Below are 19,716 nucleotides of genomic sequence, written 5' to 3'. Positions count from 1 at the left end.
ACAATCTTCATTAAGGTAGAATCGAAAGATATAGCCATGTTAGTCTGTGGAATCTGTACGTAGAGAGATCTTGTGTAACAGATTAATTTAAAAACCAAAATTATAATCAAATTTACTAGGAAGACTCAGAGCCGATTGGAAAGGAAGACATAGTTTATTGCTGCAGCTGTCCTCAGAAGGAAATCCAAATGTCTGGGGCCCCGATTTTAAAGTGATCCAAGCTTTTTAAAGTACTTTGAACAAAGAAAACTATAAATTATATTTCATTGGTTACATATAAAATAAATATATACACCTCTTTACATTAAATGGATGTTAAAATATTACACCTAAAATACGTCTCTCTCCTTCGTGGGGTCTCTAGCAATCAAGCTTATCTATATGTTTTTATTTTATTGTCTCCAATGTTATATAGTGCATCCTTTTGTTTTGGATAATAGCAACCTTTGCTCTCAGTACATTTCAGTACTATAATTTTTCCCAACTCCTGAACAAGTAAAACTCCAATTCAAATCTACCCATCACACTTGTAGTACCTTTGAGACTAACTGAAAGAGAGAAGTTGGCAGCATAAGCTTTCCTAGGTTTCATCTGAAGAAGTAGATTTAAGTCTATGAAAACTCATGCTGCCAATGTGAAGTTGAAGGCTTTCGTGGCTGGCATCCATAGTTTCTTGTGGGTTCTTCATTCTATGTGGCCATGTTCTAGGAGAGTTTATTCCTGACATTTTGCCAGCATCTGTGGCTGGCATCTTCAGAGAAAGTCAAATTGAAGTGAGGTACTTATTTCTGTGGTGGATTGTAAAATGTCCTGTATTTTGCACTCTGCAAGATGCCAGTCACAGATGCTGGCGAAACGTCAGGAACAACTCTTCTAGAACATGACCACATATAGCCCCAAAAACCCACACAAAAACTATGGATGCCAACTTCTTTATTTCAGTCAGTCTCAAAGGTGCTACAAGATCAGTCTCCATTAAGACACGCTTTTCTGATGGCACTGTGCTGCTTTGACTTCAAAACACCCAACTCCACATGCTCAAAAGCATTATCTTCTATCAAAGCTGGCAGCCTTTCTTTGTTCCCTCAAACGTGTTTGGGAATGTAAAAGCCGTTAAAGAGCAAGGCAAGGCCATTAACGGTTGTGGCCATCCATTGGAATGCTATTTATGCCCTTCACAATCACAACTGAGGTAATCCAACATGGCCCCTCAAGGGAGAGGGCTCCCTTCAGAGATCTAAAATTATCCAGCTCTTGTCAGAGAGCTTCGCCTGAAATTCCAGAACAACAACATTTGGTTTAATTTGGCGTTGTAGGAGTGTGTGTTGTTCACCCATGTTTCACAATACAGTGGTTTTGTGGCAAAACCCTCCTCTGAATTGTTGTTTTTGTGTGCCTTATGGCAACTCTGAGGTGAACCTAATCATGGGGTTTTCTTGGCAAGTTTCTCCAGAGGGGTTTGCCATGGCTCTGAGGCTGAGAGAGTGTGACTGGAGAAATAACCCGGATTGGGACCGCTTTGAGTCTTTGTCTGGCTCAAGGCTATTGAATTCTGGGAGTTGGAGTTTGTTGTGGAGCCCAGAGCGGACCCCACAACAAACTCCAACTCCCAGAATTACATAGCCTTGAGCCAGAAAAAAGACTTAAAGCGGTCCCAAACATTTCTCAGTGTGGATGCAGCCAGTATAGAACTAACGGCTGGAACGCGCATGCGCCTAATGATAATGAACCTCTGAATCTGAGGCGAAGGCGAAGAAGGAATCCACTTAAGGGAAACAAAGCAAGCCCCGCCCACCGGGCCACGAGGCCAACTGACCCTGCGGAGGTTTCTGGAGACGATTGAGAGCAGTTTCGCTATTGGCTCACCTGGGTTTATGTCTTAGGCGGTGATTGGGCCCTGCGTTTCGCGCGCTGTGATTGGCTGACCGGTTCGGCCGCGAGGTTTGAAACAAGCACGGTTCATTCGGAGGCAGGAGAGGTATCGGGACGGTCGGTTTTTTTGCGGGGCTCGTAGAGGAAGTGGGGGCACCGGGCAGACGGAGCCGGGTAAGCACGGGCTGACGTTCTGCTGCGGCGGGCCCTTGTTCTTAAAATCTCCGGACTTCCTATCCGGTCCCTTGCCTCGGTAATGGCCACGGGCGGAGCGTGGGGACTTTGAGAACCGCTCCAGGGCTGGCCGTGTTCACCATATATATATATGTGTGTGTGTGTTCTGTGCTTATGGCGATCCGTGGGAAGATTTGTTCAGAGGTTTGCCATTGCCTTCCTCTGAGGCTGAGAGAGTGTGACTTCTTGCCCAGTGGGTTTTCATGGCCGAGTCGGGATTCGAACCCTGGTCTCCAGGGCCATAGTCCAACACCCAAAAACCACTATGCCGTGCTGGCTGTAGTACAACAACATCTTGAGGATTTGATGTTGTTGCTATCAACCCATGGTAACCCTTTGGATGAGACATCTCCAAGATCCCCTGTCCTCCACTGCTCTGCTTAGGTCCTGCAAAGTCATACCCATACCCCCCCCCCCCATAATAGGGTCCTTCCAGCTAGCATGAGCCCTTCCTCTCTTTCTACTTCTCTCCACTTGAGTCCTGCCTTCTGATGTGGCCAAAATATGGCAGCCTCAGTTTAGTCAACTTGGCTTCAGGGGAGAATCCAGCCATGACCTGTTTTGAGGACCCATTTCTTTATCCTTTTGGCTGTCCATGGGATCCTCAGCACTACGTCTCAAATAAATGGATTTTCTTCCTATCTGCTTTCTTCACGGTCCCACTATCACCATTTCTGTACACAGTGATGGGGAATACTATGGTTTGGACTAATCATTCCCAAACTTTGGTCCTCCAGAGGTTTTGGATTCCAGCTCCCTGATTTCCAGACAGTTAGCCAAGCTATCTGGGGCTTCTGGAAGGTGAAGCCCAAAACACATGGAGAACCAAAGTTTGGGAACCACTGGGTGATTCTTACTTAGTATGTACTCACTTGTACATCTTTGCTCTTTAGGATCTTCTCTGGTTCTTTCATGTCTGTTCTTTCCATTCCTAGTCATCTTGTTTCTTGGCTGCAGTCTCTGTTCGGATCAATGTTTGATTCTAGGTATGAGAACTTTTAACTATTTTGATTTCTTCATTATCTAGGTTGAATTTATGTATTTCTTCCATGGTTTTCTTGTGGATTTAGTTAGGCCTAATTAGAGCACCGAGCATGGGCAGCCTATCTCTCTGCACTCCTTACTCTGCCAGTCACGTTAAATGCATCCCACGTTGCAGCAGAGGACTGAGGAAGTATGTTGTGAGCCTCGGGTCTAGAGCAGGCAGTTCCTCTCCCAGGATGAAATTGTTCTCACTTTGAGGTAAAGGAAGAAGCAATCCTAAGGACTAGGTAGTTCGGTATCCCTGTGGGCAATTGTGTCCAGTTTAGGGGGCATGCTTGTTATTGTGATCATTGTGGTTGAGCAACACAGTTCTAGGTACATGCGTATCTCAGTTAACAAAGCTTCTGACAAAGAAGCCTCTTTTTACAAAGTCATTTTATACTCACCTGATGCCCCTTTTCTCCTTGTCCTCTTCCTAGGCAGAGAGGTTTTTTTAAAGCCGCATCAGCACTGAGAGGATGGTGATGGGGGGGCATGAGAAAGACAATTAGGTTGCAGAAGCATATCTGTAATAAATAATGCAATAAAGCTTGTGCTAGAGAAGGATGGGATTCTCCTCTAGCCAATGCTCCTGTGCCTTTCTGTAACAGATCAAGTAAAGAACAGCTGTCTCCAGAATCCATTATACAGCATGTGTGAACAGCAAAACAAGAGTGAAAGGGGAAAAGCAGATTAGCTTGCTGCCTCTATCTTATTTTAAAAAGCATAGTTTCCCAGCAGTGAAAACTGATCATCCTGAAATGGGTTGCTTCTCCCTGTCCCATCTCCTCCCCCCCCCCCCCCCCCATTGTGGAGTGTCCTCTAGTGAGAACAGTCCCTGGTAAAGTCTGTCTTTATCCCTACCTCAGTCTTGCAGGTCTACTCCTGCTCTTTGCTCCTCAAGATCTTTCTAATAAAGACAGGAATAACAATATCACCAACAAGAAGTCTCTCCATCTTCCTCATATTCTTCAGTGAGACCCACCCGCAGTGGAAATTTCTTCTCACAGAGAGGCCTTTTTGCTCACTGTGGCCAGTTCCTCAAAGGCTGCAGAGGCTAGTACAGAGCCATCTCTTCCTCAGAAAAGTGGAGTGGGGGCATGTGGAGCTGATGCGTGAATTGTCTAAAAGCTACAGATGTTGTTTTGGAATTTATATTTTATTTAATCTCCCCATATACACAAAGTAGTAGCCATTATTTTTCGGTAAACAAAATTATGCCTTGTATGTGCTTTTGATAAATGTATCACAATAACAATGTTACAGTTATTATACAGAACTGGGTCCAGACTACATTCATAAGTGGGGACCTGTAAGAAGAATGTCATAGAGAAACATAAGAATGAAAGAGTAAAGAATAGGTGTCTGTTTCTCTTTGCCTAGCCACTCTTGCATCTTGCCTCCCTTTACATATATGTATATCATTTTTTACATCTCAAGAACAGATCATCCTGAGATATGGGTAGGAAAATATGCCCATTGCTGAGTCACAGGGCAATAGGGCTGAGGTCAGCCCAGATGAACTAGGGTATGCTAATTCCTTTCCCTGCATGGGTCTTTCTATAGGAGGTTGCATTGTTAGCCATGTATTCCCATAGTTCAGTTTCCCTTGCATGACTGAGAGATGATGTCTGTACACCAAGTGTGGGAATTGTGTGGCCCTCTAGATGTTGCACCGTAACTCCCAGTATTCCTTATATCCTAAGATTGCTAGGACTGCTGAGAGTTGGAACTGCGCAACATCTGAAAGGCTTCCCAATTCCCACTCTTTGTCTTTGTACTTTTTGTACAGTGCTGTGTACATCTACAGCGCTTCACTAATTAATTAATTAATTAATAATATACTGTTCACATGCAGGACAGGACAGGCTAATGGGCAGGAGCCTGAGGACTAGATGAGGATACCCGAAATGAAAGCTTTTTGATCCTTTTTGACCCTTCCCCCATTGGGCTTATCTTGCAGTAAGAGCAATCGGTTGCTATGGCCCAAGGACTTGAATCTCCAGTGGGACTGTTTTCAGATGAAGAAGCTGTTGTCTCCCCTGTACTGGAATCCACAGTGGCAGACTGTGGGGCTGGCTTGTGCAGAGCTCTTCTACCAGATTTCTCTGCCATCTCAACAGCACAAGCGCAGGTAAGAGTGGGGAGGTGAGGAACAAAAAAACACTTTTTCCAAGGATATTTGGTTACCTAGAGCAGCCAGTAGCCATTATAGTTGTGTTTGCTAAGCACCAACTGTTTTGTCATTTTATCAAGATGGGACTTCTGGAGACAGACCATTGACATATACTTAAGTTGTTATCAGGTAATAGAACAATGCTGGACACATTCCATAATGTTAAGGGGAATTAACTCCCAGATCAGCGTGCTCAGGGCTGCAGTCTCAGACTCATAATGCTTCTTCTCATAGATAACAAACACCTTTAACTTCTGTGTAGGCTGCTTCTGATGCCAATGGGAAAGTGAAAGTCTATGCAAGAGTGCGGCCTCTGAAGCCAACAGAGATGGAGAAGCAAGAAGATCAAGTGAGTGCCTAAGACAAAACGGGTCAGCAACTAAGTGGTGTAGGTGGCCTTTTGTCATGTGGATGAAAGGGAACCTAGGATCCTTTTCAAAGTCTGGTCTCATTTCCCTGCTTAGCCCATCTTTTGAAGTAAACTTGCAATTTTAGTATCAAGGTGTGTGAGGCACATAATTTAACTGAGCTGTTCAAATAATAAGCCATTTTGGTTGTAGTCTGCAGATAGATGTCTAAGGGCATGTTTATTTTAGCCTGTTTTAATGTGGCATATGACACCTTGGAAATCATTTGATTATGAGGCAGTATATGTAAGCTTGTTTTCATTAAGGTGATGGGGCTTTCACAGCAAGCAATGTCAACTATTGAATGTTCACTTCCCAGGGCTGTGTCTACATTGAGAATGGTGAGACGCTTCTTCTCAAAGCACCAAAAGATTCCTTCACCATGAGAAACACAGAGCGAGGCATTGGTCAGGCCATACATAAATTCACTTTCTCACAGGTATGCACCCTGATAAAGTCATATGGGACTCCTGTCTCTGATGTATTTTGTAGCAATGAAAGGGTTTTGGCATAATTTGAGGATGGAGAGCTGGCAGAAGTAGTGAAAAAGCAGAAACTTCCCTTCGTTTGTTTGTTTGTTGTAACTAGAGCTTAAGAGCTTCCTCCTAGTGGAAGATTCTAAGATTATAGTCCAGAAAAAACTTTTCTGACCTCTGACACTAACTTTATACCAGCTTTTAGTAACATATAGAACATTAACATGTAACATTTGGAATGCAGATCTTTGGACCAGAGGTGAGCCAAAAGTCTTTCTTCGATGCAACAATGAAGGATGTGGTAAAGGATGTGCTCAGTGGGCAGAACTGGCTTGTTTACACCTATGGAGTCACTAATTCAGGGAAGACATATACTATCCAAGGTAAGATACACTTGGTTTGTGTTGCTCCAACAAACTTCTGAGGGGAGGCTCTTTGTCTTGCTCATTTCTTTTTCTTTGATATACAGGAAGTGGTGCTGATGGGGGAATCCTCCCCCGTTCCCTGGCCATCATATTCAACAGTATTGGGACACAAATGTACCAAGCCACAGACCTGAAGCCCTTCCTCTCAAGTGAGGTAACCTGGCTAGACAGCAAGCAAGTTCGTCAGGAGGAAATAAAAAAGCAGGCTTTGATATGTGGCAGGATGAAAGAAGTGAGTGTCTTTCCAATCCCTTTGACTCTGTGATGATAGTAAAGTTTTATCCAGTCTTTATATGGTGCCCTTCCTTTCTTCTTACTCTGCAGGAGGAGCACTTTATCTCTCTGAACAAGAGTTGCAGCACAGCATCACAAGCAGCCACAAGTGGCAGCATTGACAGTGGCATTGGTGGTTTCTCGTCTGCCTCCCAGTCTGCCAGTCAGTTGGAAGGTATCTACAGCCCTGAAATTCTGGTTCTGGGACAGTTTTTCCTGCCTTTTTGTAATCAAAATTGAAAGAGAGCCTTGAAGTGCAGAATATCAAAGTGCAAAATAAAATTATGAGTAAGAAATTTCTATAGGATTTTATAGTGTGTTTTACTTGTTTTAGCATTGTTTTGTGTTTTTTTGAAATGGCCTAAGGGCTAATCAATAAACATAAACAGTTAAACAGTAAGAAAAGCATAAACAACATCCAGCAAGTGTGGAATTCAGCCTCTGTGTGCCCATTCCAAATCAATTCTTGGGCAAGTTGTTGAAGGAATATGCCAGTTGGAGACAGCTAGGTGTGTGCACCCTTTGGGTGTTCTCTTGAATGGTTTGTAAGATGCTCTTCCAAGTAACAGCAAAATCAGCTGTTGACTGCATCCACATTGAAGAAATAATCCATTTTGAAACCATTTTAATTGCCATGGCTCAATGCTAGGTAGGGAATTCTGGGAATTGTTTGTTGTATCACCAGAGCTCTCCGACAGTTTTTCTGCCGTGTGGATGCAGCCCAAGTTAACTGGAATAGCATATTTATTTACCATCCCTATAGTACATTTTCCAGGGCCCTCTTCCAAATAAGGAAATAGAGCCTTTTCAGTGGTGGCACCTGATCTAGACAATGCCCTTCCAGAAAGGCTCACCCAACACTCCTATATTTGGCTTTGCCAGGCAAATACAGTTTTGTTTTTTCAAGTCCTTTAGGAACAGTCTTTGGATTTTCTAGTGGTAGTGGTTTTATTTTGGGATTTCTGAATTGCTTTTTCATATTTTATTTTTATCTGAATTACTTTTGCGTTTTTGTGAGAATTGCATGCCCTCCAGAAAAGTGGATTTAAAAGGTACTTTAAAAAAGCTAATCTCCCTGTCACTAACTGTAGGCCTTAGAAATAGGAAAACCTTGCTAAAGCATTCATTTGTGATTCAGAGGCATGTGAGAAATGCTGCAAAGTCCTCCATAATAGAGAAACCCTTAGGGTTTTTGAAAACTATGATAAGGACAGTTTTGGTTAGGCACAGGTTTGGGGGAAGAGGTATCTTGCTATTTGGATGGATTTTGAGAAAGTCTCTCTTAACTGAGGCGGGCTGTAATACATTACAGTAACTGACAAGATATATCCTTGGCTTGCTTTGATAGAGACAGGTCCACACTGGTCTGACCCGGATCATGTATCATTGCTGGTTCAAGAGGATGTGCGATTTTCCATCTGGGTTTCCTTCTTTGAGATCTACAATGAGCTGATTTATGACTTGCTGGACATGAGTGTGCATGGGCCAAATCGCAAGAGGCCCACGTTGCGGTTATGTGAGGATCAAACAGGCAACCCCTACGTCAAAGGTAGAGATCAGCCTGCTCTCTGAGGTTAATAACCCCAGTTCAGCTGCTATGCCTATGCAGGAGTTATTGATTGAGCTGGCCACTCCTATAGTCAGTTTTAATTTGGGTGGGTGGCAGCAATGGTGAGAGATCCAGCCATTCTCTTCAGTTGTGACATTTCCACGGAGTTAGCACCAAAGCTGAAACTCTGGTGTATCAGTTCCATGACAGTTTTTCTCTTCCCAGATCTCAACTGGATCAACGTTCAAGATGCTGATGAAGCCTGGAGACTATTGAAACTCGGTCGGAGAAATCAAAGTTTTGCTAGTACTCATATGAACCAGAACTCTAGCCGCAGGTCTGCAATATCATTATTTTATTCAGTGATGATGTTGGGGACTATCAAATTATGTTTTTTTTGTTTTTGTTTGTTTTTTTTGCATTTAAAAAAATTCCTGAGTGGCTCAGGTATGTGCAGGCATGTAAAAATAATAAAATATTTGAACCAAGCTGGTATTCTCTCTTGCTCTGTGCAGCCACAGCATCTTCTCCATTCGAATTCTGCATCTTCGGGAAAGCAGCGGTGAAATGGTACCCAAGATCAGTGAGTAAGTAAAAAAATATATATATGGAGTACTTTGGGGCCGTCTGTCAACTATATCCTGAGGATATAGAAACAGACTGGTATCCAGTGAAGTGCTTTAACTATGTACTCCAGCATGGCAGGAGTTGGACTAGGTGGCCCTTGTGATCCCTTTTAACTATGAGTCTATGTTCATGGAAGACACTATGACCCAGTAAAAATTCTGCTTTTGAATTTAGAATTGCTCTAGTTCAAAGGAAGACTACAGGTTAGTTATACAGTGGTGCCTCGGGTTACGAAATTAATTCGTAACGCGGCCGCTTTCGTAACCCGAAAAGCCTTCGTAAGCCGAATTGCCATAGGCGCTAATGGGGAAAAGCCGCGATTCCGTGCGAAAAAGCCGAAAAAAGCACCAAAAGTTTTTTCGTAACCCGAAAAAACATTCGTAACCCGAAACAATAATTCCCTATGGGATTTTTTCGTATCCCGAAAATTTCGTAACCTGGGTATTTCGTATCCCGAGGTACCACTGTAATCCATTTCAAGCAGTACACACAGCAAAGATGAGGGAGTGACTCAGAATGACAACTTCGTATCTTTGTGAAGTGTTTCAGTCACTCCCACATCCTTGCTGTGATTTGCTTGAAATGGATTATGATCAACCTATTGTCTTCCTTTGAACTAGAGCAATCTTGAATTTGAAAGCCATGCTGGAAAACACAATTAAAGAACTTCATTGGATATCAGTCTGTTTCTGGACAGAATTCAAAGTGCTGGTTATACTCTTTAAAGCTCTGTACAGCTTGGGTCCAAACTTTCTGAAATATTGTATCTCCCTACTTGAGTGCCTGAGTTTTAAGATATTAGGGGAGGCCCTTCACTCAGTCCCACCACCATCATAGGTTCATTTGTTCAGGACACAGGAGAGAGCTTCCTTTGTGGCTGCTCCCAGGTTGTGGAATCCCTTCCCACAGGAGATATGGTTGCCCCCCCTCCACTCACCCCTGTTGCCTTTTGCAAGCAGGCAAAGACCTGTTTTTATTTAGGAAGGCCTTTGGCTCTTAACTCATGTGGCAGAAGTGTCTTAATGGAGCACATTGTGTGTTTATTTATTATTATTATTTTTTATGTTTTGTCATTCTGCTTTTAATAGAATTCTTTTTTTACTTGTTTTAAATTTTTGTACTAGTAGGTTTTTTTTAGCCATACTTTGTTTTATTTTCTTGCAAGCTGTCTTGAGTACTGTGCTGGGAGAAAAGCAATACATAAAATAAATAAATAAACACTCACAAAAGATGGCCATCCAACCTCCAAAGGAGGAGAGTCCATTATTCTCTGAGTCAGTCTATTCCTCTGTTATAGAGCTCTTACTGTTAGGAAATCCAAAAGAGTGGGAACTTCCGGCCCTGGTCCAAAACCCTCTCCTGGTGCTTGAATCTGCCCCCCCCCCAAGCTATCCCTATCTTCTTCTCCTTGTCTGGATTTTCCCCTTTTACGAGGTCAGTAGGGTGAAATGATTCTAAAATTTAATTACTAGCAGTAACAGCTTGAAGCTAAAAGATGCTGTTATTTTATTTTGTTTGCCTTTTGGGTTCACCCACCGTTGCAATAGAACCCACACGAACTTTGATTTCAGCCTTTTGGGCTAAATGAGGTTGCCACCCTTGCATGAAAAGGATTTCTAACTTAAAGCAAGGAGGAGAAGCAAACTTCCATGTGAGAGACTTGACCATCTAGCTGTCAAGGTGCGTGCTGGGTTCATAACCCTTGTCGAAGTGAACACAAGCAGAGTTTATGTATGCGGACAAGATGCCCAGAAGAAGGTCTGTGAAGAATCTTAGTTGCGTAGCAAACTTCTTCTCATACACAGGAATGAATCTCAGTACAGCGAGGATTTTATCAAATGAGGGTTTTTTAATATTTGTTACATAACTATATACAAAGATTACACTGAGTATCAGACAAACACAAAGGCAAGTTACTCTAACACCAACCATCTAACTGACACTCTCACTGTGACAGTTGCATCAGCAGTTCCATAATTCAACTATCAACTGCCACTGGAACTGTAATAAGTTTTGCTACATCTCCACCTAGTGGCCACATTCATGTCATTTTATCAGACCTGTTAACATCATGGTCCTGACACTAGCATCCTAATATTGACAGCATTCTCTCTTCTCCCCAAGGCTGTCACTGTGTGATCTGGCTGGCTCAGAGCGCTGTAAAGAACAGAGAGTTGGGGACCGCTTGAAAGAGGCAAATAATATCAACACATCTTTGCACACATTGGGGCGCTGCCTCACAACACTGCGCCAGAACCAGCAGTCCAGGTGAGTTCAGAATGCTTCTGTTCTGAAGTCACTTTGTCCATGCTGTGTGTCACCCGTTTGGTTGGATGTCCAGAAGAAGCACTTCCTGTTTTCAGTCCAGTACAGTTTTTTTTTAATGTTGCTGATAATGTATAGGTGTCCTGGATCCCATAAAATTCTATTTGCTGAGTGGGCATGGGATTGGTGATTCCTAGCTGCGTGGCTAGTGTTTAAATATTTTCCCTCTTTCTTCAAAAACAAAAAATCCACAAACAGGGTGAAGCCAAAGGTTGTGCCCTTTCGAGATAGCAAGCTAACCCGTGTGTTCCAAGGTTTCTTCACTGGCCGTGGGCAATCCTGCATGATTGTTAACATCAACCCATGCGCATCGTCATATGATGAAACCTTATATGTGGCTAAATTCTCTGCTGTTGCCAGCCAGGTAAGATGAGAAACACACAGGTGACTGTTGTGAGCCACAGGACTCTGCGGCCTTTAGTGTCTTCAGTTGTTTCACTGCTGTCCTCTTGTCCTATTGCAAGCAAGGATAGGCAAGTAACAGAGATTGGGCAGCCTGTCTTGACACCTCGTGGACCTCAGAGGAGACCATCCCTTCCCTGGCATGTCCTCAAGTTTTAAAAATACTTATAAAATTCAGCATATTCCACACTTTAGGGGGCAGGAGCTCCAAATTTGTCATGTCTTTGGCCTGGCCTATCAACATTTTACTTCCTGGGTTTTTTTGTTTTGTTTTTGCTGTTGGTTGTTTGAAACAACCATGAGGGAGGTAAAACCATTGCAAATTGCTTCTGAATAATGTGGGGAGGCATTTGGAGGGGTAAGGGGATTGAACAATGAGAGTGGTTCTGGGGACCTCAAAAATTGCCTTAGAATCCAGTTACCAGAGTAGAAACGGGAGACAGCCCCTGCCTCTTTTTAATGTCAATGTAAATGAGCAAATTTCATCAAGAGTTGCTGTTAATACTACCACTACCATCACTGCTACTACTGCTAATTCAATTCCACCTTTTCCCCAGATTGGTACTCAAAGCTGCTTGTGACAATTAAAAAAATAAAATATTGTTTAAAAAAAACATAAGATACAAAAGTTAAAACAGAAAAAATTTAAAACCAAGCTAAAATTTATATAATTAAACACACACACACACACACGTCAGCTTGTCAAGTGACAAGCGACTCCTGCTGAAATCCCTTCTTCACAATTATTAAGGGAATGGGATCTGTCTGCAAGTCTTTGTTCTAATAACTGTTTTCAAAGGCTGCATGTGGCCTGCCAGCTGAACTTTGTCCCACCCCAATATAAAACGAACAGAACAATGTGCCTTGTTTCCTGACATTTCCCCTAGATAACCGTCTCCTTCTGAGGGAAAAAGTGGCTTCCTTCAAGTGGAGATCACTTTGCATATCCTCAAAAGTACAGTGTCATTTTGTGTTATGGAGATGCAGTGTAAGGATGTACTATATATACTCATGTATAAGTCTAGAAATTTTAATCAAAAAATTAACCCAAAAAAACTAAGCCGACTTATCCATGAGTCAATGTAAGTAGTGTACTTTGACTCTTAAAAAAGGAACTATCCCCTGCTAAAAGGCAAGAGTGTAATCTGACATGGAACCACTGACTCCCTTCTGCTCTCTCATCCATCCAGCCTTTAGTGTGAACACAAACAGTTATGCTTGCTGGAATTTTGTAATTTCTTTGGCATTGTTTTTCTTTGTTTCATCCTTTAGTTCCTTTTTTAACATGCCCCTAAGTTTTAACGTTGACTTATCATGGGTCATATCAAAATTCATAATTTTGGCCACAAAACCTGCCCCCGACTTATACACGAGGTCAACTTATAGTCGAGCATATGCGGTAGTTAGTGTTGGACTGGGACAGTCTCTCAGCCTGACATACCTCACAGGGTTGTTGTAATAATTAAGTGGGAATGAGCAGAATGATGTATACTGCCTTTTTACTCTTTTGATGAAGGATGGGACATCGATGTGGCAGATGTAATATATACAATGACATAAGTTTTATAAATGTATATAATAAGTGTAACTAATTTAATTTTTAAAGAGCTATTAAACAAAAAAAACACATTGAATATATTCAGGGCCACTTTGGTCTGAGGTCTTTTTAAAAACAAGACAGCAATAAAATTTGCTCAGAGGCTTTCAGCATTTGGAAGTGGGGGAGATGGTAATCTTTACTGCTCATCAGAACAGTGGAAGAAAATGAGTGTGTGCAGAAGGCCTTTGAAACTACATGCCACACATAATCCTGTGTCCTTTCCCAGCTCATACAGGCTCCTTCAAAGGTGGGACTTCTGTCCATCCAGTCTCTTATCAAGGAGCATGGCATTCAAGCTAATAAAGTCCCCATGGCTGAAGAAACAGAACCTGATAAAGATAGTGAGGATGAAACAGATGTGACTGTGTATGACAAAGAGGCAAGTTCATTTCTTTATCATTGGCCAAGCCTACTGTTACTAAAAGCCATGACTAGAAGGCAGAAGATTGGAGCAAAGCTCAAAGGCCTCTTGCTCACTTTGGGTATGGACACGTGCCTGAATCTCGGTCAAGAAGAGACCATGAGGTGTAAACTCAGTAGCCAAACTAGTTTTATGCTTTGCCCAGAGCTTGACAAAGTTATTTTTTGGACTATAAAATTTAATCCAAAAAAATAATTTTACCAGGGTTTGCACTTAACCAAGTTGGAACCCTTCTCCTAGCTAACAGCAATCACCCATTATCTTTGGGATGTGCAAGAGATGGAGCTTGAGGAGCTAAGGGTGGCTGAGAGCTTGCTCTGCAGTTGTGTAGCACTGTACTTCTTGAGCTGTATGATGTATGAGACCAGCAGGAGTTTTTTTGCCAACATGGCAGGGGATGACACCACATTGGTACACATTGACTACAACTGATTTTTTCCTGGAAAGTCACTGTGGACCATCACTCTACGTAGTGTTGGTGTACCATAAATTTATTTCAGTTTAGCTGTGCCAAAGCTGTAGTGGATTGCAGCATCATGCAACAGATGCCAATGCCTGGTGCGTGCCTGCTACACAACAGTTATGCAATCCTGATCATGATACCATCCTTGCACAACTTCCTAAAAAGTGGAACTTGTGTAAAGGCATGTATGCTAGTATAAGTCACCCACAAGATTTCAGCTGAAGGGCTAATCAAAACTCAACTAAATTGGATCCCTGTGATGCCCTTGACTATTCTGGTTAAGTTGCACTTCTTGTGTTCTCTCTTATCTCTTGTTGTTTTCCCTTTTACCATGTGTGCCCCCCAGGCCCTAGTACACATGGTTGAGGCTGTTAAAGAACTGTTGATAAAAGAGCGTCAGGATAAGCTTCAGCTAGAAATGCGTCTCCGTGATGAGATCTGCAATGAGATGATGGCACAGCTCCAACAGAAGGAACAATGGACCAGGTACTGTTGCTGATCCATAGTTGCTTCCTTTCCTAGGAAGGCTGTCAATAATCCTTGTTAAGGCCAACCTTCCTGTTGGTAAGTTGAAATGGTTGTCTTGGGCAGGAGATGCTGGAGGACAGCAGATAGATGTCAGAAGGCAGATATGTGAAGGCTATCACTATCTTTGGCCTTTGGCTAGTACAATAAACATTAGCTTGACACTATCTTTGGGGTTGGGATACTGTCCCCTTGCCTATCTTAAACTAAGATTCAACTCTAACTTGGAGCAACTTTGGTATTGAGGCAGTTGTGTATATTTCACTTTGGGTAGCAAAATGACGTTTCCAGTGGTTCAGTGTAATATGGTTCTTCCTCTCTCCTCGCTTCACCTTCCTGTTCTGCAGTGATTATGTGGATGCACAGAAGGAGATACTGGAGGACTTGTATGAAGAAAAACTGAACAATCTGAAGGAGTCATTGACAGATTATTATCTGGAGGAGATTGAGGTATGTCTGGGCTGGAAGAGAAGGTGGAGCAGCTATGAGAGGGAGGCAATGCAGGGAGCTGCATCTTGTGTGGGCTTGAAGCAAAGAAGTCACATTAGGGAGACATCAGTGCAAAATTTTTATTAGCTGAATATGGCTGTGACAATGTTTTTTATAGAATGAATGTGTGTCTGGAGCAGGCCTAACCTGCAAAAACACTTACAAGGTTGCTGTGTCGCTTGCTTGCTTTTGTTCCAACCTAAATCTAGAGCATGGAGAAATTTCTTGTTTGGACTACAACTCCCAGGATCCAACCTTGTCAGTAGCAGGATGTGATTGTCCAAATTGTGCCTAAGGATGTGAGGATGAAATAGTATAGCCCAGGCTGGCTTCATTATCTGAAGCTCATTGGAAGAAGCCCAGGCTATAAATGTGAATGAAAAGTATCTGATCCAGCTCTATAATAAGACTTATTGTGTAAAGTGTGCATGCTTTCTCTGTTCAAAAGCCTTCTTGTCTTTAATGGCGTGTTATCATTTAACATGCATCTGTTAACTTCCTGCTAATAATGCTTAGAAGCTGGTGCACTGTACTCCCTCCCAGGCAAAGAACAAGGAGATGCAAAGCTGTGCTGGGGTTCTCTTTGGGTGAGAGAATCTAATTTGACCAACGTGCATTATATAGATGCAGGCATGTCCAAATGAGAGTGTTGCAAACAATGGGACTGCCTTCCACAGCCCAGCACTCTCCTGACATGTAGGTCTACACATTCTATCTTTCCCAGTTGGCGCTGCAAATAGCCCTGCTAGCTGTAGAGAATGGGAGTCATCAGGAAGTTTCCAGGTTGGAAATTATGGGGGGGGGGGGGAATCTCTCCACTTATGTTCTGCAGTTGCTTTCCATCAGAACTTGGAAAGGTTACAAACTTTTTTTTAACTCGCAGCTGCAATTCCACAAACAAAATACTTCCTCTAATTTCAGTTTTGCGTTTCCTCTTCAGAATAGGGATGAAAAGATCAGAAATTTAGAAGCTGCCTTGCAAGATGCAAAAGGGCAACAAGAAACCCAGGAGAAAAAAATGCAAGAGGGGGAGGAGACCCTGCGCAGGTCCAAGCGAGTGGCATCTAACTCGCAACAGGACATGCAGCAGATGAAAACCAAGTTAGAGCAATGCCAGTCAGAGCTGAGAACTGCTACTGAAGGTGAGGCTTTCCAAGTAGGCCTTTGAAAAGAGATCAGGCCACATGGCAATTGGCCAGTACATATTAAACTCTCCTAGGAATTTGGAAACTGGGTTTCTAGCAATGAATTTTTCTGAGTGTTAGTGCCACCTGGCAAGATCTTTCACCAAACACTAAAGTCCAGGAGCCCTGGTCATCCTTGATAGCAGGTTGGATCTTTTTCTAAATCCTCACTGTTTCTTATTGCAGGGTGAGGACTTTGGACCAAGACTAAACTTGATGAAGAGTTGGTTTTTAAAATTAATTATCAATTTTATTGATGTGCCTTTATATGTATTTTAAGTATTGATGTATGTATTTTAGCGGACTGTAATCCCGCCACGATGCATCTGGGAGAGGTGGGAAAATATAGATAAACTATTATTATTATTATTATTATTATTAAAACTCCATTACAGCTTTTGAATCCTGGCTTTGCTTTTTTCTGGCCATAATTGCTGAGCTTCAAACCTGCCTCATTCTAAAGTGCACTTGACATTTGTTGGGAAACATCACCCATTTCAGTATTTAGCTCTAGAATTAAATCCTAGCAGAAATGTTAACTGTTGAGCTAAACTTACTATGGTGTTTTGCCTTGTTTGCCTTCAGAGTTGCGTAAGTACCGGAAGATGCTGGAGCCACCACCTTCTGCAAAGCCCATCACTGCTGATGTGGACCGGAAGCTAGAAGAAGGTCAAAAGGTGACTAAATTGATGTGGAGGAGATGGCGACAGGCCTTTTTTTTGCTGGCAACTGCCAGTGATAATCTCTACCATGTGCTTCTTTCTTAGGCTTCATTCACATTGCTTAGTCCCAACTATCATAAACCCATTGAATCAATTGTTGAAAAGCAAATCAACACAAGCCATTGATTCCATGGTTCTGTTTTTATTGGGACTAACAATATGTTTCATCCCTTCAGCATGCTCATTTGTCATCAGTGGATGTACTTAGAGCTTGGAAGTTATTTTTGGCCATGGTGGTTGGAGGATTCTGGGAACTGTTGTCCAAAAAAAGTAATGTTTCCAAGTTTTGAGTGCGTTATGTCTTTTTGCCTTCCATGAACAGGGCTTTGTTGTGCTGACTCTCCTTTCCTCCCTTAGAATGTGAGGTTGCTGCGATCTGAGCTGTTGCAGCTGGAGCAGTCACTCCAGTCAGCTGAAAGAGCCTGTTGTCACAGCACAGCTGCTGGGAAACTTCGTGAGACCCTCTCTAAGTGTGATAGCATCTTGGTAAAGCAGGTAAGGGAATGAATGTTGTCATATTTCTGTAGCACATATATATAAGTCTTTAACCCACCCTTCAGAACAAAACCACTTAGGGTCATATGAAATCCAAATATTGCTACTACAGCCACAGATCACAACAGAAAAGCAGAATTAATACAGTAAACCAATAAAATGATTCTATTCCCAAACCTCAGTATCTAGAGGACTAACATGGCTGGCATCCCGTGGGGACATGAAACCCACTAAATGACTTTGGGCAAGTCACATTCCTCTGGGGAAGAGAATGGCAAAACTTTCAACAAATCTTAGGGGAAAAAAACCCATGATAAGGTCACCATAAGTCATAAACAACTTTAAGGTACACAACCACAAGCAGCTCATCTGGGAGCCTTTTTTTCCCCTGCTGAAGGGGTAGAGTACAAATTAAAGCTACTGAGAGGGGCTGAGCTCTCCCTCTCCTTCAGGATAGGTTAACCGGCAGGGAAACTGAGACAGTTTTTAAACTGAAACTAGGCATGAAGCCAGACTGAAAAAGGCTTGGATAATCAGTTTCTTTCAAAGTGCCTGGAATCAAATTGCTAACAAACTTCATTTTTATTAATGTGAAGCTAAATGTTATTTATGTGAAGTTACTGATCATGTCATTTGGGTGGCGGTATCTGATACAGTGGCTGTAACCTATGAAGCCTCATGCCATGATTAATATGTCTTTTGAAATTGGGACAGTTTATTAAAAATGATACTGTGCTTGTCAGGTGAGAGACATTTTACAAAAAATGTAATCTTCCTGCTTGATGATCCTTCTAGGGCCAGACTTTGGCTGAACTTCAGAACAACATGATGCTTGTGAAGCTAGACATGCGGAAGAAAGCAGCCTGTATCGCAGAGCAATATCAAACAGTACAGAAACTGCAAGCAGCAGCACCTGCACTTCCACCCTCTTCTGCCAAAAAACGCTTCTGTGCCAACAGTGAAAACATGCAACCTCGAAGCCAGCCTCCTATCAAGAAACCTTTCTTGCACAACTTCTTGACTCGCTCAACATCCCGGCCTGCTGTAGCAGCAGAGAGCCCCTACAGTCGTATCTTGCGTATCCGAAAGTCTCCATCATTCAAAACCATCACTTTTGGAAAAAATTGAAAGCCTTTTAGGTTGTGCCACCACTACATTTAATGGGTTAGGTCCAGACAGAGCTATAATTTTACAGAACCCATTGGAACTTAAGTCCCATTGATTTCAGCATATTTCCTATGAACATGGCTAAGTGTGAATGCAGCCCAATGTCTAAATAAAAAATAATAATTATGATCTAAATCAAAGTGTTATTTTCCCATTAAACAAATGTAGTCAATGGAACTCATGTAACCCATTGATTTAGTGGGTCTACTCTACTCTCATTGGAGTAGTTGGAACTAAGACTGATTTAGGTTAAGGGGAGGGAATCAGACAGTCCTCCAGATGTTGGAGTACAACTTCTGCCATTCCATATTATTGGCCATGCTGCCCAGAGCTGCAGTAAACATTTGGAGGGATGCATGATTTTCATCCTGATTTAAAATATTTAGTGTGTTGGATTCTGAACATACTGCAAATCTTTGTTTTTCCAAAGATGGTTACTATGCATGTCTTCTCATCAATTCAGGCCAGCTGCTATTCCAGTGTATATGGAACCTGGATTTATAATCTTTGTCTTGTTTTCCAGACAGATGTATGTTTCTGCATGCTATATATATATATATGTATTCATAATCTGTGTTAAATGCATAATAAAATATGTTTTCTATTTTTATTAATGAGAAAAAATACTTTCTTTTCCTTGAATATACTTGGCAGCAAGTAATAACAAATATGCTGTGTCAGAATGTAGGCTTTAAAACAAGGAGCAAAGTTAAAATACATAATACTCTGCTTATTCTGCTGCCTTTGTTCCTGCTGTCCAATACACAAAGAACTCTAGGGCACTATTCAAAGATGAAAATAATCCAAGTTGAATTCAGGTTTCGCAGGAAGGAACCAGCGAAACCACCTGATTCTTCCTTG

The 19,716-nt window shown here is 42.1% G+C and overlaps 1 protein-coding gene across 1 annotated transcript; it reads left to right on the top strand.

The window, feature by feature from the left end:
* Nucleotides 1-1,821: 1,821 nt before the first annotated feature.
* KIF20A (kinesin family member 20A) lies at nucleotides 1,822-19,463 on the top strand. The gene is made up of 19 exons (XM_042451488.1): nucleotides 1,822-2,046; nucleotides 5,093-5,263; nucleotides 5,568-5,654; nucleotides 6,032-6,151; nucleotides 6,433-6,571; nucleotides 6,658-6,845; nucleotides 6,938-7,061; nucleotides 8,235-8,435; nucleotides 8,661-8,772; nucleotides 8,951-9,022; nucleotides 11,187-11,330; nucleotides 11,586-11,751; nucleotides 13,616-13,768; nucleotides 14,620-14,759; nucleotides 15,146-15,248; nucleotides 16,228-16,429; nucleotides 17,057-17,148; nucleotides 17,551-17,688; nucleotides 18,484-19,463. Exons 2-19 carry the CDS (start codon nucleotides 5,111-5,113, stop codon nucleotides 18,814-18,816), a joined length of 2,667 nt encoding a protein of 888 aa, XP_042307422.1. The 5' UTR covers nucleotides 1,822-2,046; nucleotides 5,093-5,110; the 3' UTR covers nucleotides 18,817-19,463.
* The last annotated feature ends 253 nt before the right edge of the window (nucleotides 19,464-19,716 follow it).

The sequence above is a fragment of the Sceloporus undulatus genome, chromosome 2, assembly GCF_019175285.1.
Source record: "Sceloporus undulatus isolate JIND9_A2432 ecotype Alabama chromosome 2, SceUnd_v1.1, whole genome shotgun sequence".
Classification (NCBI taxonomy): Eukaryota; Metazoa; Chordata; class Lepidosauria; order Squamata; family Phrynosomatidae; genus Sceloporus; species Sceloporus undulatus.
This window is presented reverse-complemented; position numbering and strand designations above follow the sequence as displayed.